The sequence below is a fragment of the Ornithorhynchus anatinus genome, chromosome 10, assembly GCF_004115215.2.
Source record: "Ornithorhynchus anatinus isolate Pmale09 chromosome 10, mOrnAna1.pri.v4, whole genome shotgun sequence".
NCBI classification, from domain to species: domain Eukaryota; kingdom Metazoa; phylum Chordata; class Mammalia; order Monotremata; family Ornithorhynchidae; genus Ornithorhynchus; species Ornithorhynchus anatinus.
The window spans coordinates 40,435,165-40,460,183 of NC_041737.1; the positions used below are offsets into that span (position 1 = coordinate 40,435,165).

General features: G+C 42.1%; 1 protein-coding gene across 4 annotated transcripts in view; it reads left to right on the forward strand.

The window, feature by feature from the left end:
• ANKRD26 (ankyrin repeat domain 26) overlaps nt 1-15,823 on the forward strand; it is a 76,841-nt gene extending 61,018 nt beyond the window's left edge. For 2 of the 4 annotated variants that reach the window (XM_029073315.2, XM_029073317.2), the window contains 5 exons: nt 1,361-1,642; nt 1,840-2,075; nt 3,957-4,185; nt 14,902-14,947; nt 15,609-15,823. In XM_029073315.2, the coding sequence (XP_028929148.1) occupies nt 1,361-1,642; nt 1,840-2,075; nt 3,957-4,185; nt 14,902-14,947; nt 15,609-15,757 (942 nt within the window). In that variant the 3' untranslated portion in view covers nt 15,758-15,823. Of the gene's footprint in view, nt 1-1,360; nt 1,643-1,839; nt 2,076-3,956; nt 4,186-9,347; nt 9,406-14,901; nt 14,948-15,608 lie in introns of those variants that run through there. The other 2 variants (XM_029073314.1, XM_029073316.2) reach the window with 2 other exon arrangements.
• The last annotated feature ends 9,196 nt before the right edge of the window (nt 15,824-25,019 follow it).

Below are 25,019 nucleotides of genomic sequence, written 5' to 3' on the forward strand. Positions count from 1 at the left end.
AGATGGTCTTTGTAGAGGAATATATATGTGAATCAGGAAAAGGTACTCCAGAGGAAAATATAGTCAGAGCAATGAATCTGGGGGAGGAGTAGCAGTTTTAGAGATATAGCAGTGTCACTCAAGTAATTGAGAATTTGGCTAAAAATGACCATTGATCTGTCAGTGGAGATGCATCATGACTTTCCAACTCTGAAAACACAGAAATACTATCGGATGAATGAAGGAAAACTAGAGGAAGACTAAACTTGGAATGTGCTTCATTTTTTTTCATTACCAGAAAAAGATCGGCACACTAATGGAAGTTCTAACCTGATCACCAAAGTCATGATTAGGGGAATGAATTGGTGGATTAAATTTCCAGACACCAACATTCACTAGCAGTAAACTAAAAGTTAAGCAATTCAGGTTTCCCTTCTCAACTTCAGGTTCCAGGTTCCTCAAAGGACCCAGCCGTTACGATCAAAACCTTTTGGAATAATGGGGTCTGGATTAGGTCTTACCCAGTTCAGCGAACCTTAAGGTCTGTAAAAACAACAGAACAGCATTCTAAGCCGATTTCAGCCCAGCAGTATTCCATTGGTAATGGTGAATTTAAAGCAGTAACAGTTCCCTGTGTAATGTTAATGAGCATGTAATGTTCATGTAATGTAACGTTCATGATACAGTGATGAGGAAATACCTTGGTGTCCCAAGACAAGTCAGAAAACAGGAGCTGGTAATGACAGATAGGGTTATTCAAAATATACTGATGATATTTCAACAGGGAAGGAAAACCAGGCTTAGTCTATTCTGAATACCGTGGTACTAAAATGGCATGCAGAAAACCACAGTTGGGGAGAAACCACATGGTAAGGGAAATTCATGTTCTCAAGAGTGGAAGGAGGGAAAGATGATTTTAAGAGGAAGAACATCTATTCTCAATTTATAGTGGTTGTCAATGCCATCATTTCATTCTTAGGAAGGTATCGTCAGATTTGGAATTGTTGTTTTCAGGAAACTGGTTTTAACTGCCTTCTGAATTTCCCATTTGTTTGTTGAGGTTGGGATCTGGGCCCTTGATTTCAAAGTCTATATTTGATTTGTAAATTTGTCCAGAATTTGTCCTCTTTTTCCACTGTTTCCTTCCCCCAAACATGCCTCACAACCTACAGTCACTGGGCTGCTTTGGACAAAGCCCCTGGTAGAAGCCTCAAATGGTGCAGGTCTCCGTGGACACAGAGGGCAGGAGACCATGCCTGTCCTATTGTGGCAGCTGATCTGTTCCCTCCTCCCCCCTGCCCCGAGAGAGAGAGAGAGCGCTGATATTTGAAGGAAATATTCTAAACTCTGATAACTGAGCTTTGTTTTCACATCCTTGCAGATTGATGGGCTTTCCCAAAAGTTGGAGGGAGCAACATCTAAATATTCGCTTTTGGAGACAACAAATCAAGATCTCAAAGAACAGTTATTTTCTTTGCAAAAGAATTATGAGATATCAGAGAAGATTAAGAGACAGTTAGAGGAAGAAATGGTTAATCTCAAACGCTACCAAGAGATGAATATGTTTGAACGCAGTCAGATGGAACAGTATAAAAGAGAGGTTGATGAACAGGCGAAACAAGAAATAGTAAAAAAGCTGGAAGAAGTCAATCTATTCCTTCAGGTAAAGTTATTTACTAGTAAAAATACTGCGAATGTTAGCATTTTTTCTTGTCTTGAGTGGATTCTATATATCCCAAATCTATTATTGTCAGCAATTAAAGTGGTTTTGGAATGAAATTTTAGAACATTTTCAACATTTGTTCCTATTCATCTCTGTCTTCCCCTCTCTCCATCCCATACCTATATATTTTGCTTCAGACGCAAGCTGCATCTCAAGAGACCCTAGAGAAATTAAGAGAAAATAACAATGCATCACTCATAAATCAAATGGAGACTAGAATTAAAGATTTGGAAATGGAGCTAGCCAGATTGAAAAACTCATCCCAAAATAACACTTTTCAAAAAGATCCTACCCAAGCGGAATTGGAAAGATACAGAGGACTGTACAATGAAGAGTCAAATATTAGAAAATCCCTCTCAAGCAAATTAGACAGGTGAGTTAAAAAAATGAGTTAGGCATAATAATGACATCAATATGCTTCTAAAGCCTCATTCCTTAGTGCTGTGGTTAACACTAAACTAATGACCAAAATCACAAATTTAGTAGGGAATAGTGGTTAACGTTGGAGAAAATCAGCCTAGAATCTACCAAATCAGCAACCAACAATATCTTTCAAGATGGGTAGAGTTAATTTTTCTTTCTTTTTAAAAGTCCCTCTTTTTTATCACACTTATTTCTTGGGACACAGATTTTTCTGAACTGGCTGGTTGCTAAAGCAAAGTCATTTGAGATAATCCAAAAACACCATGGAAGCTACAAAAAAACTGGGAACCCAGCAACCTGAGATAACAAACCTGATTTTGTTTGATTAGCCGAACTAGCCTCAGGGTCCACTCAGTTCCGATAATCAGCTTTCTGTGGGATCTCGTTTAGCTGATATTGGCCTTGTTCCCATCCTGGTGTCCATTCAGTGATGGTTTCAGTTCCTCTCTTCAGGGCTCTGAAAAAGTCAATCACTTCTGCAATTTCTACACCTCAGAACTAGTTTATTTACCTGTTTGATGCCCGACATGTTCATTTAGTCAAAGCAGTCTTCAAACCAGGTTAAGTGGCGTCAAGTTTTCTTGAGAGGGTGACCAAGCTCCAAAAGAGTACATAGGCAATTGCTTTCTTCACCTCCCTTCAATCGATTGAAGGGATTGAATATTAGTAACTGTGGTATTTCTTAAGTGCTTGCTAGGTGCCAGGTACTGTACTAAGTGCTGGGGTGGATACAAGCCAATCAGATTGGTCACATTCCCTGTCCCAAGTGTGGTTCACAGTCTCATCCCCATTTTACAGATGAGGTAACTGAGCCACAGAGAAGTAAAGTGACTTCCCCAAGGTCAGACAGCAGACAAATGGCGGAGCCGGGATTAGAACCCATGACTCTTCCAGACCCATGCTCTATTCAGTACGCCATGCAATTTGATGATTAATCAGTCATTTATTGAACGCTTACTTCGTGCAGAGCACTGTACTAAGTGCTTGAGAGAGTAAAACGCAACAATATTGATATATTGATGCATTTCCTGCCCATAATTAGCTTACAATCTAGAGGGGGAGATGGACATTAATATAAATAAATTCCGGATATGTACTTAAGTGCTCTTGGGCTGATGGGGAATAAAGGGAACGAGTCAGAGTGGTACAGTAGGGAGTGGAAAAGAGAAAATGAGGGTTTAGTCAGGGAAGGCCTCTTGGAGGAGATGTGCCTTCAATAAGCCTTTGAAGGTAGGGAGAGTATTTGTCATATATGAAAAGGGAGGGCAGGGCGTTCCAGGCCAGAGGCATTACAGGTCGGTGGTGAGGTAGACGAGATTGAAGCACAGTGAATAGGTTGGTATTAAAGAAGTGAAATGTGCAGGTTGTGTTGAAGTAGGAGAGTAGTGAGGTGAGGTAGGAGATGACTGAGTGCTTTTTAAAGCCGGTGGTAAGCAGTTTCTTTTTGATGCAGAGGTGGATGGGCAACCAAGGAAGTAATTAAAGAATGGGGAAACATGGACTGAAGATTTTTATAGAAAAATGGTCCATGCAGCATAGTAATGTATGGACTGGAGTGGGGAGAGGCAGGAGATTCTAATTAGTCAGGAGGTTCTAATTTCTTAGAACCATTTCTCAAGGAAGAGTTGGAATTGCACTCAATCAGTTACTGAATGCTTAGCATATGCAGAACACTGAACTAAGGGCTTGGAAGAGTTTGATGTAACAGAGTTTGTAGACACTCCAAAGTTTCCAGAGCTTTGGGATTGCCACTCTCCTCTGTCTGTAATCCATTTAGTATTATGACACATTAAGCAACGTGCTAACAAGTCTTATTTGGTAATGTTTACAGAGCTAACGAGAGACTAGCCGAGACCAATGTGAAACTTCTGAGCGAACGACAAAAGAGAAGATCTCTCATTAGCAGTCTTACTTCAAGTCCAGTTCTTGAGCCTACTCACCTTGGCAATCTGAGCTATAGTTTTGTCTTCAATAGAGGTCTCGACCTTGGGGGAAGCTTCTTAGGTGCTACTCCAAGCACACCATCTTCAGAAACCACTGTGGAGACCTATTTGACAAAGGTTAGTAATAAATTTGAAATATTCTGTCTTTGTTTTTTTTAAAAACAATATATTCAATCGCGTTAATCTTCATCCTCCAAAACTGTGAATGCTTTCTGTGTTCCAGATGCTTTATCTAATAAAGAACTTAATTTTATTGTATTGGTTAAGCACTTTATGCTGCTCTGAGCACTGGGGTAAATACAAGTTAATCAGGTTGTTCACAGGCCTTGTACCACACAGGACTCACAGTTCAAGTAGGACGGAGAACTGGAATTTAATCTCCATTTTACACTTGAGGGAAATGAGACATAGAGAAGTTAAGTGACTTACCCAAGGTCACACATTCAACAGGTCCTTTGACTCCCAGGCCTTTACTCTTTTCACTAGGTCATGCTGCTTCTCATTATTTATAGTCCTGAGTTCTGAAAAGTACTAAAGAAGTGGCTTTCCTGAAATGTTTATCAAGATCCAAAGATTGCTCCACAGTGTTCTTGCTTACCTATATCAGAATTGTGGTAGCCTTGTCTGAACTTTCCCCATCATCAATAGAGTACACTACTGTGAACGCTCTCAGTCTAGGGTACACAAGCATTCTTAAGAGCGCAGCAAGGAATCTGGAAACTGGAGTCAGAATACAATTCTGATCCTTTGGGAAATTCTTTTGATTCAGAAACATCATCAAAATTCCTTGAGTCATTCATATAAGAGCGCATAAATGCCGTGCTCTAGAGGTATACTCCCATAAATCCATGTAGATGATCATAAATACCCTTTTTGTAATAAAGCAAGTGGAAAGGTAGTTTTTAAACTTAATTTCCAGGCTTGTCTATATTACCTTCAGGCATTCTGATATTGAATTAATTTTCAAAGGCAAGACAAGAAAGAACCTATAGGGCCTTGTCTAGGAAATCAGTCCTCCCGTAGCTTCAGTTGCAGTTATTTTCTCCAGCTATTTTTGCTGGTCCCCTCTGAGGTAGGCCACCCACCGGATGATGAGTTCTCTGCGCTCGCTACAGTGGGCTCCACTGCAGTGACAGCAGCCACTGAAGCCGCTCTTTCTTCGCTTGGTCGTTGCCTATAGCCACTGCAGTTGCTGTGTTCGAACCTGTGCCAGAGTCATTTAGAGGGGTTGGCAGGAGTGTGTGCATATGTGTGTGGGTGTGTGTCTGTCTCTGTCCATCTCTCTGTCTCCAACTCCCTATCCTTCTAAGACTTTGCTGTCCAGTCCCTGTAGGAGTTGAGGTTAGAGCTGTAGCTGCTGCTATCACGAGGGGAGGCACTACTCCTGCTGCAGTTTGATTTTTTAATGGTGTTTGTTAAGCACTAACAGGGTGTCGAGCACTTTTTTAAGTGCTGGGATAGACAGATACAAGTTAGGTCATATTCGGTCCCTGTTCCACATGGCATTCACAGTTAAATAGGAGGGAGAACAGGTAATTACTCCCTGTTTTGCAGTTGAGGAAACTGAGGCCCAGAGAAGCACAGTGACTCGCCCAAGGACACAGCAGGCAGTGGCAGAGGTGGCATTAGAACCCAGGTCCTCTGACTCCCAGGTCCGGGCTTTATTCCCTAGGCTGTGCTGCAGTTCTTCTCTTCTTGACCACTTGGGGTGAAAGTCTGTCTGGGAAAGGGATCTATTTCCTTGAAACAGATCCTTCCTCCACACTTTTTTCTTCTTGAAATTATTGTAACTATACTATTTGCTACTGTATTTCTATGGCACATTTCTTACACTTTCTTACACTCTATGAAATACATTTCCTGGTTTTGCAGTAATGACAAGTAATAGTAAATTTAAGTACATTCCAAAAGGTAGGTCCTGGTTTTAGAAAAATACGCAGGGAATGTCTTATCAGTGGATTTCGCTCTGCGCACAGTAAGCACTCAATTAAATATGACTGACTGATTGTTTGGATGATCCCCAGCCGTTTCAGGATTGAGTCCCTGGTTTTTTTAGTAATACCTTCATACCTGTTTTTCAAAGTGTAACATAGAAACAGTGAACGTATTTTCTTTGATCCTCTCTTGATCTTCTCCATTTCTCCCTGCTTGACTACTTAAAGGTTCTTGATTGGTTCTCTGAAGAAGGACATCTAGAAAAGACATCTGTCCCTTTAGGTCAAGTCCTGAAAGAAGGTTGAGAACTTGGATGTCAGAGAAAAGGCAGTTGGATAGTTTTCACATCTTTTAGATTGTTGACCAAAAGTTTGCTTTTAAAAAAACAAATTCTAGATGCTGCTGCTGGTGTACAAGATGAAGTTGGTAAACCTCCTTATGAATATGGGAGCAGTTTGTAAAAATGCTTTATTTTTCTGCAGTCGCTCAGCATATGGCTAAAAGCTTATTTTTATTTCAAGCGAGTTTAATCGTTTCTTTGTGTGACTTCCTGTGAATTAGTTTCTCAAGCTATTATGGTAGCTTTAAGGTGTCGTGTCAGTGAGGATAAGAGCTATTAGAAGCACTTTAAATTGCCTCATTCTCCAGTTATGCAAGATCGAAATGGACTTGCAAGCAAGAGGGGAAAGCTGTTCTCAGAAAGACCTCCCAGAGTCAAAGTGCGGAGGGTGCTCAGCTTAATTCCTTCGTTTGGTGAAGAAGCAGTTTACCAGCCTGCCAGACCCTGCAGTAAAACAGCAACCATCTGGTTTATACACCATTGAGGTCTGAAGAGTTTCAAGTGGCAGGAGGGCTCTGAACAGGTCAGGTCAGAACTGGGCTGAAAAAGGGCGTCTCCAACTGCTTTTAAAAAGTCCATTTTAGGTTTTCTGACTCCCCCATCTGTGGAGACACCATCTGGTGTGTGTCTGGAGAGAGGGTCGGTTTCCTCCAGGCATCCCTCTCTCTGTTCCTGATGGACTCGTCCATTCAACAGGATCACCAGTCCGAGAAGACTGAAGCAGATTCCTTACCCCAAGAGGGCATTGGGCCATATAGTCCTAGGGTGATCCCAATTCCTACTAAGTGCCAGGGCCATGATCATGATTTTCAAGCAAGCCAGTGGCAACCGGCAGCACTCGGCAATCAGTATTAGTGCACCGTCTTGCACTCTTAGGCAGAAATAAAAGTCTGTGATGTGTTCCTGCACTTTTCAGAATCTCCTGGATAAGAGCTTTGATGTCGAGTTATCATTTCCTCAGGTCACCCTTGGTGAATTTCAGGAGCATTCTATTCAAAAAGCCAGTAATATAACATCTATCTATTAATGGACATATTTGGACTGGACTACTTATTAGTCCAAAGCTTGTGAATCTTCAAAGACTTCCAGTGTCTGGAACATAAGATTATGTTTTTCTCCAAGTGTTGTAATTGTTCAATTTTATGTAATAGTTCCTATTGAAGCAAAAAGATTTGCTTTATTTCAAGAATTATCCAAAAAGCAATAATATTAAGTTAGATTATCCTTGATATGATAAAGTCATGCATAGCATTTTTGCTAATTTAAAAAGAAAATGTAATTCATTTTTTTCTTTTACTTCCTGTCTTTTGATGTCCAAGTTTCCATTCTAGGTCTACATTCAATATGGTTTTAGCATCAGATTATGAACAGAACTAATTCCTCAATTTTATGGCTTTCCCACTCAACTGTTTCTCGTAATCAGGCCCCCTAATTAAATATCAGATTTCTACTCCTCACTAGTTTTATATGTTTAATTACTTAGTTCTAAATGTTCCTCTGAGAACATTATCTTGCAAAATGTCTTGCAAAGTTGTTTTAAAAAATTTAAGAATTTATTTTTTTCTGGTTCTAAAATCTCATATTGCTTCAAGGCCTTTGAAGTGACTCTTTTCTTGTTTTTTTTTTTTTTAAGCAGAAATATTGGGTTTGAGGTGATCTGTTCGAACATTATTATAGGATCCTTAAATGAACATAACCTAAAAGATTAAATAACATATTTTTTCAAAACTCAAATCCCATCACTTAAAGAAGTATAGTGATACTAAAATGTAGAGCTCTATATTGACTTTCCCAAGTTTGGTATATAGCTGAAAGTCATTGATTTTTCCAGCAGAAAACTATTTAATCAGCCAGGATGACAGAAAAAGAACAATGTTTTGTAACTTGGAATGCTGCTGCTCCTGCAAAGAGGGGATGTTGATCAGGGGGAAGAGTGAAGGCAGACAGGGGAATCGGCCTGCTGTCAGGGAAAGGGTCCAGATCACCACCATGGTTTCCAGTGCCAGGGGCTGCATCCTGCCAGTTGCCAGGCAACAGAAGGTGAGGGTCGCGGATGGTCTGCCCCTGAAGAAGGCCCATGTGAAAGGCACCTGAAATAATAATAATTATAGTAATATTAAATGTGGTATTTGTTAAGCACTCAATATATACCAAGCACTGTCTAAGCACTGAGACAGATACAAGATAATTCGACTGACCACAGTCCCTGTCCCACATGTGCTCACAGTCTTGATCCCCATTTTACAAATGAAGTGACTGAGGCACAGAGATGCTATGTGACTTGCCCAAGGTCACACAGTAGATGTGGAAGAGCCAAAATTAGAACCCAGGCCCTCTGACTTCCAGGCCCATTTTCTTTCTACTAGGTCATGCTGCTTCTCACCCAGCCCAGGGCCCTGGGGACAAAAGCAAAACAGGAGAAGTGGGCTCAGCCTCTGGCGACCAAGAGTCAGCAGGGGTTGGCTACAGGCCCCTCAGCCTCTCTCTTCTCTGGCCCTGGCGTGTGGACAAAGACACCGCCCTCACCCACTGAAAGGGCTGCCACCACCAAGTCATTTTCACACCATCCTGGCTGATCCATGACTTTACTTTTTTCCAGAACTAAGTGCCAGCCCATTTGGATTTATTCCACCGCTGTTCTGGAGACACTTATCCTTCCACTTAAGAATAAGGACAATCTCTTGTTTCTCTCTGTCAAGTGGAGACTTTGCAGACAGAAATGTAGAAAATTGAAGCCATTATTTCAATATTTTAAATCAAAAAACCTACTCTACGAAATGAATGGGGTTCAGGGGCCTAGATTATTCAGATTTATTTGGCACACTGATTAGTACCCTCAAAAAATATCTCAATTTTCACTCTCCCGGGACCTCAGTGTTCTCCTAATGTAGTTCATTTGCCTATGGAGGACATAACGGACCTTCACTCTTTTTCTTTTCCTTTCTCTCATTGGATTATTTTGCTACCAGTTGTGTGTACTTATGCCTTTTTCTTACTTCTTCAGCTCCTTGATCAGCAATCTGTTCCTCACTTCTCTTCTCTACATCCAGATCCGTGACAAGGTGTGTAGCCAGTGTTGCTTTACTGTTTCTGTGGGTCACTGTCCCGGCGACCTCCATCTGAAACTCCAGCGGCAATCAAAAACATTGCATCTCAATCTTCGTACAATTGCCGCAGAACTCAGCTGTAACATAAGCATCAAGGCATTTAGAAACAATAGGCAGAAATACTGTAGACAGATGGCACTTCAGTTCGTTACATAGTGCCATCGCATTCAGTATCTTCATCATCATATTCATCCTGGAAGATGTATTTCACTGTGTGAGAGCAGAGCACACTATCAAGACCCTGTCCCCTGAATGGACAAAGTTACAAAGGTTTTCATTAGGGCTGTTCCAAAGGAAGGGAAATGTTATTTTCCAACTTGGAATCTTAAAAATCATCCTAATCAACACTGTCCTTAAGTAATATATTTCAGACACTAAGCTTTATAGAATTTAGACATAAATCAGTTAAACCTGCAGTATTACCAAAGCAGCATTCCATGAAGTTTCAATTTTTCTATACATATTCTGAAACCCTTAATGTGTTTCTCTTTCAAAAAGCAGTTCTAGATTGTGCCCTGTGCTCTATACCACTCTTCACAGTCATTAAGTATTTGATATCTCTTCTTCTGGGCAGTCATACTTTGTGTGCAAAATCTGCCGAACTTCCAAAAGCAAAATTAAGTACCAAGGTGCAGTGTGCTACCTTGAAATTCCCAATCATCCCTCACTGTCCATGGTACAGCAAGTTCAATGCTTTGCCCATTTTACTCCTCTGTTAAACATCCCTCAGTTAATGATTCACCTTCTTTTTGCCCTTTTCTTTTAAAAAATGAATTTTTAATTTAATAAATGATATTGTAAATGATAATAGTGGTGTTTAGGTAGGAAATAATCTCCATGGTGTTAAATTTTGATAGTGGCATTTAAGGTTTTTCAGGGCTCCTCTAAATTTGACAAATTTTTGTCAGGTGGAAATCTGATCCTGAAAATCTTAATGGAGGCATCGGTTTTCTGATTCTGTTGTCGTTAGCTTTTCTTTCAAAATATTTTATTTCCGATGCTCACCTGAGAACAATCAACCCATTTGTAAAAAGTGTAGGACTGTGCAAAGAAAGTGTCACTCTTTTTGATGCAAGGAAATAATGTGTCAATGAACATTTATCTTTTATTTGCCAGAACACACCCACCCACAGATAATGTATTTTGTTTGATTTCAGTAGCTGGAAGAAAATTTGAATGTAGATTTTGTAAAAAACCAGTTACTTCACAGTGTTATTGAACTCACTGCAGAAGCAGTGTGACCTAATGGGAAGCAACATGGTCTAGTTGGAAAAAGCATGGGCCTGGGAGTCAGAAAACCTGGGTTTTAATCCCAGCTCTACCAATTATCTGCTGTGTGACTTTAGGCAAGACACTTAACTTCCCTGTTCCTCCGTTTCCTCAACTGTAAAATGGAGATTCAATACCTGTTTTCCTTCTTAAACTGTGAGCCCCATGTGGGACAGGGACCATGTCCAACTGGATTAACTTGTATCTATCCCTGTTCTTAGAACAGTACTTGAGACAAAGTAAGAACACAGTACCATAATGAAAACCTAAATAAATGAACATATTTTATGTTGAAAAATAATCCTATCCTGATGATAATATGTTGATGACAGTGATTCTCTAATGTTGGCTCTTAAATTGAGATGGCTCCACGGGTGATCTTAAAGACAGGCCACTGCTAGACTGCAAGAAAAGCAATTAGAAAAACAAGATTGCACAGAGATTGTTGAGAGTTGATAGGATCTGTCTCATTCCAGTGGCCAGTGATGAAAATGTCATTTCTTTTACACATTTCTTTGAAGCATGAAAGTAAATTATTAAACTCCACTACCCTGAGATACGTATGCTAGTTTGTAAGAGAAAGTAAGATTATAGGGGTTTTTTTCCTTAACTCCCAGTGGACTCATTGGCAAAGCCTAAATTAGATTTAGTGGTCAAACTTCCAGTTGGGAACACATTCTCATTCTTCTAATGATTATCAGAGTAAACTGCATTTGTATTGTCAACGCAATGTCTACATTTTCCCGAAAGATGGGGAGAGGTATAGTGGATTTGAGCAGAGATGGGGAAGGACATATGTCAAGTGTTGTAAGCAACAGAGTCAAGAATGAGGCATAGTGTGAAGGTTTGCTTGGGATGCATGGAGAGGATGGTGAGCTGAGGTGTAGTAGGAGAATGGAGAAGCAGGAGGGAGAGAGCTGATGTTGTGATTTAGCCCCAGTGATCAGGTGTTTCTGTTGGATGCGATTATGAATGGATAAACTATGCCAGTTTTTGAATTTTTACTTCACAAATCTATGTTTTTGAATGCACTTTGGTAATTTTTTTAATTAATGAGTGCTCTATAGATGCGTGAAGTTTCTTTAGCTGAAGTCCTAAATTGATTTTTAGAGCCTCGGGCATTTTCACCGGAATGTAGAGTAGCTTATAAGAAAAGGTCCTTTTGAAACAACAAAATGTTTCATTGGTTGATTGGTAATAAAATGTTGCCCCTTGTTTTTTTTTTTTTTTTCTCAAAACACTGACCTTTCATATTAACCCTGTTATTTAACCTCATTACTTAACCCATTAATGAAAGACTTCCTGAAATAACTTTAATGGAGATTTAACTGGGCTAGTTCACAACTCTTGTTCTAAATAATTTGCCATGTTGCAAAAGACATTAAAACACCTAGGTCAAAAAGCTGTCGTATCTCTACCCTGTGTGTTTTGTGTCCATGCGTGGTGGAAATTTTCTAAATGCAAAGGCAGTAATTCAGAAGGTATTTTGTTCTTTTCTTTGGTGGAGACATTTCACTTCTGTTTGAATTGGAAAGATCTATCAAGTTCTGAAATTTTTCAACCTTTAATTCTTTAACAACTACTCAGTAGCGTTCATGATAGAAAATTTATATCTGTTTCCTAGCTGTTTCCACTAGCTATGAGCTCATAAACCAAAAGGTGGAGGTAAGAGAGCTAAATGAACCATCATTTCTACTTCACTTAAAGCATTTTACACTGCAACCATGACAGTGACCATGTCTTCATAACTTGTGTAGCCTTTGATCATAATGTTTTCCCTAATTATTGGTTGGGGTATTAATATCCTGAACACCAATGGAAAAGGGCTCAACCGTAAAGGTCATTTTTAAACCTTGAGTAAAAATAATGCAGACTGGACCAACTGTAATGTTTTCACAGGGTAATATAGAGCTCTTCTAGAGCTGGTAGCATACATCTATTACACAACTCCCACCCATCCTCCAGGAACACCCAACCAAGTAGCAGGTCAGGTTGGAAAATTAGTGTCCAGATCCGAGTTGCATGGCCCAGTGGTTAGAGCACTGGCCTGGGAGTCAGCAGGACCTGGGTTCTAAACCCTTATCTGCAACTTAACTGCTGTGAGACCTTGGGCAAATCACTTAAACTTCTCTATGCCTCAGTTATCTCATCTATAAAATGGGGATTAAGGCTGTGAGCCCCAATAAGGGACATGGACTGTGTCCAACCTGATCAGCTTGGATCTACCCCAGTGCTTAGGCCAGTGCCTGGCATATAGATGATATTAAAAAAACACATTTGGGTTAGACTGTGCCTACCAACTCTGTCATACTCTCCCAAGGGCTTAATAGAGTGCTCTTCCTACAGTAAATACTCCGTAAATGTCACCGATGGGATTTATCCCCTTCTCCCTTTGACCCATCAGATCACTCTTTGCCTCCCTCAACTCATCTATCCTGCCGTTCCCTTTTCTTCAGATGACAAATGTTTCTTTACCTCTCCTTAAATGTTGACCTTTCCACAAAATTTTGAGTCAGGCAGGGGATGGGTACTGTTTCGGAGGATTCAGGACAGGAAGCTGCGGGTGACCTGTTGGGACAGGGCAGACACTGGTACTAAATGTTGTACCTGTACAGGTCTCTAAAGACTGACAATGTTCATTTGGGCCTTTCTTAAAACTTTCTGGAATTAAAACCATTTTTCATTCTTATGTGCAGTTTGAATTGTCTCCGGGTATTAACAGATTCAGATAATTTGCATGCCTTCTACCTACGCTTTTCCATTCTTCAGAATCCTCCAGTGGTTTCCTAGCTCTCTGCATATCAGTCAGAAGATCCCCGACCACCAGCTTTAAGGCATTCCATTAGCACCCCCACCTCCGTTGTAACCTCTCCTTTCTCTCATGACACCCCAGTGCCCTGTCTTTTCTCCCAAAGTACCTCAGGTGGCACTTTTTGTTCCTCTCTGTGCCTCAGTCTCATCGCTCTCCCTGCCCCCCATAGATCATATCCTCCCTCCTCGCTGGAGGTCTCTCCCACTTCGGAAGTAACCGACCACAGATCTTCCCATTTACAAAGCCCTTCTCCAATCATGGCTCCAGGAAGCCTTCGTAAATTAAGTTCTAATTCCCCCCAGTAGCTACTTCGTTGCCTCCTCGCCTTTTAAGCATATGTGTTTTTGCCCTTCCCTTCCTTCTAGCTGTAATTTCTTTTAGTGTCTTTCTCCCCAGTTAGATTATAAACTCTGACGTCAGGGATCGTGCATATCAATTCATGTGTACGCTCCCAAGGGCTTAATACAGTTCTCTGCACACAGTAGGCTCTCAATAAATATGATTAAATAATTGATTGATACATTGGCTAGTGATACTAGTGTTTCCTTTTTTTTAATTAAAAACCGTTGCTTTGTTTTTACAAATTTTCTCCTTTTATTTTAATGGTATTACAATTACAGTGTATGGCATGAGAAGTAGGGAAGTAGAGAAGCAGCATAGTTCAGTGGAAAGAGCATGGGCTTGGGAGTCAGAGGTCATGGGTTTGAATCCCGACTCTGCCACTTGTCAGCTGTGTGACTGTGGGCAAGTCACTTAACTTCTCTGTGCCTCAGTTACGTCATCTGTAAAATGGGGATTAAAACTGTGAGCCCCACGTGGGGCAACCTGATTACCCTGTATCTACCCCAGCGCTTAGAACAGTGCTCTGCACATAGTAAACACTTAACAAATACCAACATTATTATTATTATTATTATTAAGTCAGTAAGGATGATGATATCCCAGGAGATTTTTTTTTAATGTTATTCATTAAATACTTACTATGTCCCAGGCACTGTACTAAGCTCTGGGGTAGATACAAGTTAATTAAGTTAGACACAGTCCATGTCCCATGTGGGACCCACAGTAGTCATCCCCCTTTTATAGATGAGGTAACTGAGACACAGTGAAGTGATGAGGCACAGTAAGGTGACTTGCACAAGGTCACACAGCAGACAAGTGGCGAACCTGGGATTAGAAAACAGGTCCTTCTGACTCCCAGACACTGGCTCTATCCACTAGGCTATGCCACTTCTCTTTGTAGTAGATCTACAAATCGTCGATTTGTCTTTTTTGTTACCTTATGGATTATTTGTACTGTCTGTTCTTCTCTCCTACTTTGATTCAATGATACAATATTGTTCATTCCTCTACCCCAAAATTTATTTCAGATGCGGCAGGAATTGGACAGAAAGATCACTAAAGAACTTGCTGAAGGTATGTTGCGGTGTTGGATGACTTTGAATATAAAGAAATGACTTAGTAACATTCTTCAAGTTATTCCACACTCCTAGGAAGGAAGTTCATTCAATAGTATTTATTGAGCGCTTATTATGTGCAGAGCACTGTACTAAGCGCTTGGAATGAACAAGTCGGCAACAGATAGAGACAGTCCCTGCCGTTTGACGGGCTTACAGTCTAATCGTATAATGTTGGTATTTGTTAAGCGCTTACTATGTGCAGAGCACTGTTCTAAGCGCTGGGAGAGATACAGGGTCATCAGGTCGTCCCACGTGAGGCTCACAGTTAATCCCCATTTTGCAGATGAGGTAACTGAGGCACAGAGAAGTGAAGTGACTTGCCCACAGTCACACAGCTGACAAGTGGCAGAGCCGGGAGTCGAACCCATGACCTCTGACTCCCAAGCCCAGGCTCTTTCCACTGAGCCACGCTGCTTTCAAGTGCTGTTACTAAAGTTAATTACAAAATAATAATCTAGTCTAATGAAAAGTACTTGCCTTTTCTGTAAATCTTATTTAACTTTTAGAAGACATTTGCTGCTCAGAGATGCCTTTACACTAACTTTCAAATTAAGGTTATCGCTAGAAAGTTGGAATTCAGGGTCTAAAATGTAATTGATTTTCTTTTCTTTTATCAGCCAATACGGAACTTCAATTTGCAACCCTCAGAGTTTCCCCCCAGGGATCGACTGATGATTCTTCAAGAAATCCTAACTGCCATCGGGATCCAGCTGCTAGGGCAACTCAGGAATATTTAGATATTTTAAAGAAAAATTATATGATCTGAAAGAAACAGTTTTACTTTTATGAAATAAAGTTTGCTGTATTGTATTTTTTCCCCAAACAGTAAAAATCACTTGGATTTGCATGTTAACTTATGCCAGCACAGGACACTGAGCATTTCATTGGAATGAGGGGAAAGGTTTTGGTGGTCTCAAGTTAGTAGACGAGACAGAATTCATTTATAACATCTAATAATGGAAATTGTGTCGATTCAGTCCCGCAATTTCCTATTTTACCCCAAGAAGAGAGTATGTTAGTGTACTTTGTAGCAGGGTACACTGGATTCCATCATTCATTATTACCCTTTTAAGGGGTCAAGACTAAGCCCCCCCAGGGTAGAGGCAATATGGCAGAGACAGGACAGGTCCCTACTTAGACTGTGACCCCCTTCTGGGACCTGATCTACCCCAGTGCTTTCAAGAGTGTTTGGAACATAGTGAGCGCTTAAATGCCACTGTCGTCATGATTATTAGGACAGAGTGATTTGCCAAAGCTGTGCTAGGGGATGATTTGTGAGTGGTCCTTTTCCTCACAGGCATCAGTTTCCTTTCGGTCTATTGCTCGCCAAGCTTTGCTCTCCTCTGGCCCTCACCCAGACAATCTGCCTGCATCTTCTGCTTGACGTCAGCTACATCCATATTCATCGATCTGTAAACCATCTGGTGTGACAAGAGGGCAGTATGCTCATTGGGTCCAGCTGAGGCAAAGTATACCCTTGGTTTTTAATGGCCTTTTCTCATCCCTGCTCATGGGCTAACTGAAACAGTAGCTGGGGCTGTTGATTCTTTGCTGACATGATTTCTGCCCCGGGTCTATCCCTGCTGCAAAGTTTGGGCAACTCGTTGAACCTCCCTGAACTTCTAATGATATAAACTGCTCTCAATTACCACTGCTTACTCCTAACGACTGACTGCTGAGGATTTTCCCCTCTACCTCTCCTCCTCTCTTTAGTCAGTCGTATTTATTGAGTGATTTATTGAGCACTGGCCTAAACACTTGGGAGAGCACAATATGTGCAGAGCACTGTACTAAGTGCTTGAGAGAGTAAAATGTAACAATAAACAGACATTCCCTGCCCACAACGAGGGTCTAGAGGGTAGACACATCCTTGCCATCAAAAAGCTTACAGTCCAGTGGAACTAGCTCAGCTTGTAGCTGGCACAAACTGAGAATGTGTGGTATTTATTGAGCAATCACATAGTACAGTGGACTATACTAAGTTCTTGAAAGAGTACAACAGAAGACCGAGATGAGACAGATATTTACAAAGAGAGCAATCGGAATAAACCGTACAATCAAGCATACTATATATAAAGGGCTGAGGGATGGTGAAAATAAATATGGGCTTGCTAGAAGCGGCTGATGGGTTGAGGTGGCTTGGGCTTTGGAGGGAATGGGGGAAGGCTTGTGGGAGGGGTGGGATTTGAGGAGAGGTTTGAAGGAGGAGAGTCTGGATAGTTCCTGTTTGTAGTGAGGATTCCTCACACTCTCCCCATGTGACTTCCCTGAGTGGACATGGACCCAACTGAGTCCTCAAGTCCTTCTGGGCTTAATAGTAATAATAGTATTTAAGCACTTACTATGTGCCAAGCACGTTTCTAAGCCCTGAGCTCCTTTCCAAGCACTGATAATTATATTTGTTAAGCAGTTACTGTGTCTCAAGCACTGTTCTAAGTGCTGGGGAAGATATAGGGTAATCAGGTTGTCCCACATGGGGCTCACACCTTTAATCCCCGTTTTACAGATGAGGTAACAGAGTCACAGATAAGTGACTTGCCCGACGTCACACAGCAGACAAGTGGCGGAGGCAGGATTAAAATCCACGTCCTCTGACTCCCAACCCTGTGTTCTTTCCACTAAGACATAATGATGATGATGATGATATTTGTTAAGCACTTACTATGTTTCAAACACTGTTCCAAGCACTGGGGGAGGTACAAACTAAGGTTGGACAAAGTCCATGTCCTTCATGGGGCTCATAGTCTTAATCCCTATTTTACAGATGAGGTAACTGTGCTTCAGAGAAGTTAAGTGACTCCCTCAAGATCACACAGCAGACAAGTGCTAGAGCTGGGCTTAGAACCAGGGTCCTTCTGACTCCTAAACCCATGCTCTATCCACTAGACAACGATGCTTCTCAGGAGGTGCTGAGGATGGTTGGGTGGATTCAAGGGCATCAACATTAGACTCAAGAGGACATGAGATTTGTGAGATTGGCAGGACCACCTTGCCAAATTACACTGAACAAGTATTTAAATGAACAATATGAACCCTCCTCTGGATGTGTAGATGGTCCAAGATCTCTTTGCCAGCTCTACAAAAGCCCTAGTAACAGTGGCCGAATTAAGTTCCCAGATGGAATAATGGCCAAAGTCAATGTTCACCCTATACTTGCACTTGGCAAGATTGATTAAGGGATAAAGAGGACATGTGTGACCTCGTAAAACACGTGAGCCCTTAACCTTAAGGCTTTGGTTTGGGAAAGGGATGCCAGCTAGCACCCCTAAATGCAGTCCTTAAGTTCCTGATCTACTTCTCCACATACTGGTTGAATAGACAATTCATCTCATTACATGGGAATTTTCTCCGGATGAGGTCCCAGGCGGAGAGAATATAGCAGGTAGTGGGAGACAACTAGGCAGTGAGCAGGCGAAGAGAGAGAGCTTACCTCTGGAAAATGCTTCAGGAAAATTAAACTCTACTCCCAGGCCATTCCCAAAGTGGAGCGTAGCTCTCCCTTCATCTGTGGCAGGGAAGGCAAACTCCTTCTGGAATGTTCCAATGGCCATGGGTAGAGGGAAGAAAACCAGCTCTTTTGCTCTCTGAGGGTAAGGTAGTTTTGTTCTTTTCTTCCCATTGATTATTTTGCTAACTTTCACTCTGCCCTTCATGGTGGGTTTGAAGGAGCACCAATCTACCCAAAAGACTGACTGTCGAACAGTCAGATAAAACACAAGAGCATCCAGAATTGGTTTCCCTACATGTGGTGTTTTTCTGTTTTCCTCAAATGGCCTAGGAGGGGACACAGGCACCTTCTATTGAAAGAAAGCTGGTTCCTCTCCACAAAAGAGCAGAAGGAAGGACAAATCAGTCTCAAATTCTCAAAAGGGGAATTGGGGAACCCTACTCTAGAGCTAAATTTTATGTATTCATCATTTGTAAAATGACCTCTATCCCTATCCGTCTGTCTTTGCCTTCTTTAGCCCAAGTGGTGGTTCAGTAGAAGAGAAGGCCATGGATGAGAAAGACTGAGATCATAGCTTCCCCAGATTGGCCTAAGCCTTCAAAAGCCCCCAGATAACTGGCCGCTTCATCCCTGTTTTGGATCAATTTGGATGTTCATAGCACTGTTTCTTCCCATCGTGAATCTCAGAGCACGTTTATCATCAATTCAAAGAAAGATGGAAGGAAACAGAAGATGCAAATGAACTCGGGATCCAATATCCCCCACTTAGACTTGAATTTTCTGGCCACGATGTAATGATTCCTGATTGTTGGGGGTAGGATGTAAAAATGAAAACGAGTCCCCATCCCACTAACAGTCACACTGAAAGTCACTCGACTGGCTGTAGCTGCTTGCCATCTAGTGGGAAAATAAGAAAATAAGCAGAAATCTTTGGAGGTAGATAATCCACTTCTACCCACACTATTTGGAAACCGGAAGAGTTTGCAGCTTTACAGAGGGAAAATGCCTTTATGGATTTTCAGCATTAAACTATGGCATTGTTAATCCCTAGCAATCCAACCAGGAAACTTGCTGGAATCCCCAGATACTTCTGGACCGGAACAGGTTACTGAAGGATTCTCATGAAATCTGTTTCCTCTATCTCATCTATGTTCTGTCAACTGGTCTAGAGTTGACGTTACAGATGTCCAAAAGTGCTGGGAGTTTGGATGGTACACTCCTTGGGGATAGTGACACTATCTTCAACCGCTATCCCATGTTCACAAGAGTCTGGTTTGGAGCTTTGCACATGTAGACCGTCAGTACCTAATAATAATAATGTTGGTATTTGTTAAGCGCTTACTATTGTGCAGAGCACTGTTCTAAGCGCTGGGACAGATACAGGGTCATCCGATTGTCCCACATGAGGCTCACAGTCTTAATCCCCATTTTACAGATGAGGTAATTGAGGCCCAGAGAAGTTAAGTGACTTGCCCACAGTCACACAGCTGCCCAGTGGCAGAGCTGGGATTCGAACCCATGACCTCGGACTCCCAAGCCTGGGCTCGTTCCACTGAGCCGTGCTGCTTCCCACTCTCAACTCACCTTCAGTCTTTCCCCCTTCTGTGGCTGTGTTTGCCTTTTAGCCCACATTGCATTAATCCTTCCAGGATTTAACTGTGCTTTATGGGACCGTTTTTCCAATTTGCCTTAGGATTGTCTCTAGAGTGCGGTAGGCTCCATCTGTGGGAGTGCAGAGCAGAAGAGCTTGGGACCAGCTGCTCCTCTTTGAGCTGTTGATACCTTGTCCCTCCCACACCTCTCTGGGCCACCCTGAGGCTCAGTCACTAGCCGGGACGTGGGGGGCGGGGGGACCCTCTCTCCCCTCTCCCTGACCATCCTGGGCCCTGTGGATGAAGGATCCCTGGGCTCTGGAGTGTTGCCGGAGAGAATGAGGTCCAAGGGAGGTAATGATGTTATTTGTTAAGCATTTACTGCGTACCAGGCATTATACTCAGTGCAGGATGACAGAAATGACAGCCTCCTCACCCTGCCAACCCTCAGGGTATGTTCTGATTGCCTGACCTGGGGTGCAGCTGCCTCAAAGGGAGAGTAGTTAAACCAGGAGCTTAGACAAAAAATAATAGTAATAATAATATTGGGGAAACACTTACTAAATGCCAAGTAGTATACTAAGCACTACGGCAGGCACAGTAATAAGAAGAAGAAGAAGAAGAAGAAAAATTGTAGTATTTGTTAAGCACTTACTATGTGCCAAGCACTGTTCTAAACACTGGAGTGGATTTATTTATTCATATTAATGCCTGTCTCACCCTCTAGACTGTAAGCTCGTGTGGGCAGGGAATGTGTCTATTATTGTATTGTCCTCTCCCAAGTGCTTAGTACAGTGCTTTGCACACGGTGAGTGCTCAATAAATACGATTGAATTGAATAATTAAATGAGTGACACTCCCACATGGGGCTCACAATCTTAATCCCTATTTTACAGATGAGGTAATTGAGACCCAGAGAAGTGAAATGACTTGCCCAAGGTCACACTGCAGATACATGACAGAGCCACGACTTCAACCCATATCCTTCTGACTCCCAGGCTCATGCTCTATCCACTAGGTCAAGCTGCTTCACCCAGATACAAGAATCAAAATAATAAGGTACCACGTGAAATTCAGTCTAAGCAGGGGAGAGAACAGACATTCGATCCCCCTTTGCGGTTGAGCGAACCGAGGTTCAGAGAGGTTAAGTGACCTACCCAAGGTGCAACAGCAAGACAAGTGCCTGAACCAGGATTAGAAACCAGGACCTCTTTGTCTCAGGTTTAAGCTCTTTTGACTAGGCCCTGTTGTTAATAAGAGTATATTCCCCTGTGTCTACCCCAGCGCTTAGAACGGTGCTCGGCACATAGTGAGCGCTTAACAAATACCAGCGTTATTATTGTAAGCACTGCTATGTGCCAAACCCTGGGCTGCATACAGGATAATCAGATAAAACACAGATCTTGCCCCACATAGGACTCACAGTCTAAGAGGGGAGGATGAACAGGTATTTCAAATGGTGGTATTTGGTAAGCGCTTACTATGTGCAAAGCACCGTTCTAAGCTCTGGGGGATAGAAGGTGATCAGGTTGTCCCACGTGGGGATCGCGGTCTTGATCCCCATTTTACAGATGAGGTTACTGAGGCCCAGAGAAGTGAAGTGACTTGCCCAAAGTCACACCGCTGGCAAGCGGTGGAGCTGGGATTCGAACCCATGACCTCTGACTCCCAAGCCCGGCCTCTGTCCACTGTACCACGCTGCTTGTCATTAACCCCTGTTTTGCAGATGAGAGAACAGAGGACAGTACACAGTCGTTTCTACTGTGAGCCCGTCACTGGGCAGGGATTGTCTCCAACTGTTGCCGAACTGTACATTCCAAGAGCTTAGTACAGTGCTCTGCACATAGTAAGCGCTCCATAAATACTACTGAATGAAGAGGAACGAGGAAGTCAAATGACTTGACCAAGGACACACAGCAGGCAAGCGGCAGAGGCAGGATTAGAATCCGAGTGTTCTGACTCCCAGCTTTGAACACTTGCCACTATGCCACACTGCTGGCCACCACATTCTCTGGGAGGGGGCAGGGCCGGGGCTTTCTTTCACTAACCTGGCCCTAAGGCCAGCGGTGGCTTACATCACATTCCATTTTGTTTCCATCTTCTAACAAGTTGGCCACCATTCATTCATTCGGTAGTATTTATTGAGTGCTTACTGTGGTGACAACACTGTATTAAGCACTCAGGCGAAGCAGCGTGGCTCGGTGGCAAGAGCCCGGGCTTGGGAATCGGAGGGCGTGGGTTCAAACCCCGGCTCCGCCACCTGTCAGCTGTGTGACTGTGGGCAAGTCGCTTCACTTCTCTGGGCCTCAGTTCCCTCATCTGTCAAATGGGGATGAAGACTGTGAGCCTCACGTGGGCCAACCTGTTGACCCTGTATCTACCCCAGCGCTTAGAACAGTGCTCTGCACTTAGTAAGCGCTTAACAAATTCCAACATTATTATTATTATTATCACGATATAACAATAAACAGACACATTTCTGCCCACAACGAGTTGGCCACCAAACCCTGCTGAGTGGATTTTACAACCTGCAGGAGGGCTATTCTCCCATGGGTCCAGGAATGGGGCACAAAGATCCCGGAGGATGTCCCTGGTAAAAAATAAAATAAATGGTGGTATTTGTTAAGCGCTTACTATGTGCAGAGCACTGTTCTAAGCCCTGGGGGGATACAAGGTGATCAGGTACTCCCAATTTTAACCCCCATTTTAGAGATGAGGTAACTGAGGCCCAGAGAAGTGAAGCGACTTGCCCAAAGTCACAGAGCTGGCAAGCGGCGGAGCCGGGATTAGAACCCATGACCTCGGACTCCTAAGCCCGGGCTCTTTCCACTGAGCCATGCTGGTAGACTTGTAGGGGGAGGCAGGGGTAGTGGTAAACTTGTTGTGGGCAGGGATGTATCTGTTTATTGTAATATTAGAGAAGCAGCTTGGCTCAGTGAAAAAAGCCCGGGCTTGGGAGTCAGAGGTCATGGGTTCGACTCCCGGCTCCGCCGCCTGTCAGCTGTGTGACTGTGGGCGAGTCACTTCACTTCTCTGGGCCTCAGTTCCCTCATCTGTCAAACGGGGATGAAGACTGTGAGCCTCACGTGGGCCAACCTGATGACCCTGTATCTACCCCAGCGCTTAGAACAGTGCTCTGCACATAGAAAGCGCTTAACAAATACCAACATTATCGACATTATTAATACTGTCCTCTCCCAACAGCTTAGTACAGTGTTCTGAGCACAGGAAGCACTCGACAAGTACGACTGACTGGTAATACAACCTGCCGATTCGAAGGTAGAGAGTCACAGAGTGTGTGAATTGCTTTTCTTCAACAATAGATGGCACCTGAGCTTCACAATAAGCTTTTCTCCTGGCATTCCATCTTCAGTTTCCTTTTGAAACTTAACCCTTCACTACTTCCCCACTGGAGGGAAATTCGATGAATGCCCTCTAAAGCCATGCTGCTTTTTTTCGGGTTCAAACAAAACACGCAAATGCCGTTTTATTCGAAGCTCCAACGTCCTAGAAATTCCACACTTCAAAATGTCTTTACGCCTTTTTTGGAAAGAATGAATGTGATTAAGTGCTAAGTACAGTGGTCTGCACACACTAAGCGCTCAATAAAATCTGATTGAATGTGAGGACCTTTTCAGAACATATCTTTTGTTCCCAAACTAAGCCTTGTAATCTTAAATAAATTCAAGTGAACTGTGGATGCGGAGCATAAAAATGAGACTTCCTAATTTGCATATTACATTATTTAAGTGATCCAGCATAATCTAAGTGTACAGTTTCTAAATATTATATAGTCTTTGCTTTTAATTATGCATAACGGCCCCTAAAAATCTAGATTTAATAGACTTACTGGATATAGAAACAGTATATATATATATACACACATAACCAGTATATATATATATATATATATATATATATATATATATACACACACATATAAGAAGCAGCGTGGCTCAGTAGAAAGAGCACGGGCTTTGGAGTCAGAGGTCATGTGTTCGAATCCAGGCTCGGCCACTTGTCAGCTGGGTGACTTTGGGCAAGTCACTTAACTTCTCGGTGCCTCAGTTACCTCATCTGTAAAATGGGGATTAAGGCTGTGAGCCCCATGTGGGACAACCTGATTCTCCTGTGTCTACCCCAGTACTTAGAACAGTGCTTGGCACATAGTAAGCGCTTAACAAATGCCAACATTATTATATATATATATATATAATAGATTTTCTATATATCTAAATATATCCTATATATATGTATCCAGTGTGTGTGTGTGTATAGATATATAAATATATAAGTATGTATAAATATAAATGTAAAAAATTCCCACCATATAATGAAATCAATCGATTAATTATATTTATTGAGCACTTACTGTGTGCAAATCACTTGTACTAAGCTCTCAGGAAAGTGAAAGGAAAGTATTAAGGGAAGTATTGTGGACTTGTGGAAAGTTCACGGGCCTCGGAGTCAGAGGACTGGGTTCTAATCTTGGCTCTGCTACTTGTCTGCTGCATGAGACCTTGAGCAAGTCACTTACCTTCTCTGAACCTAATATCCTTGTAGACAGGGAATGTGTCCTTGGCTTCTGTCGTACTTTCCAAGTGTTCACTATAGTGTATTTTACTCAGTAGGTGCTCAGTAAATACCATCATTGGTCGGTCCCTCTGTGCCCTTCCATCTCTACCTCAACTAATGCTCCCCATGACAGGCACCGCTTTGATCTGCCTATAGCCCCTCGTGAAAACATTTATTCAGTTGAGTCATGGTGATGGATCATGCTTCAACACTTCGCTCTTCAGGATATATGATTAACATTTATTGCAGAAATCTTGGGGATTTTCATCTCAAAATATTGAAAATAAAATAGAGAGCAATTATCATTTATTCATGCTTGAAAAGGCTTTTGCTGATGAAGAAAATGTGTGAATTGATTTTTTTTACATCTCCCATTTCCCTTAGCTTGAAATCTTAGACAAGATATAACTCCA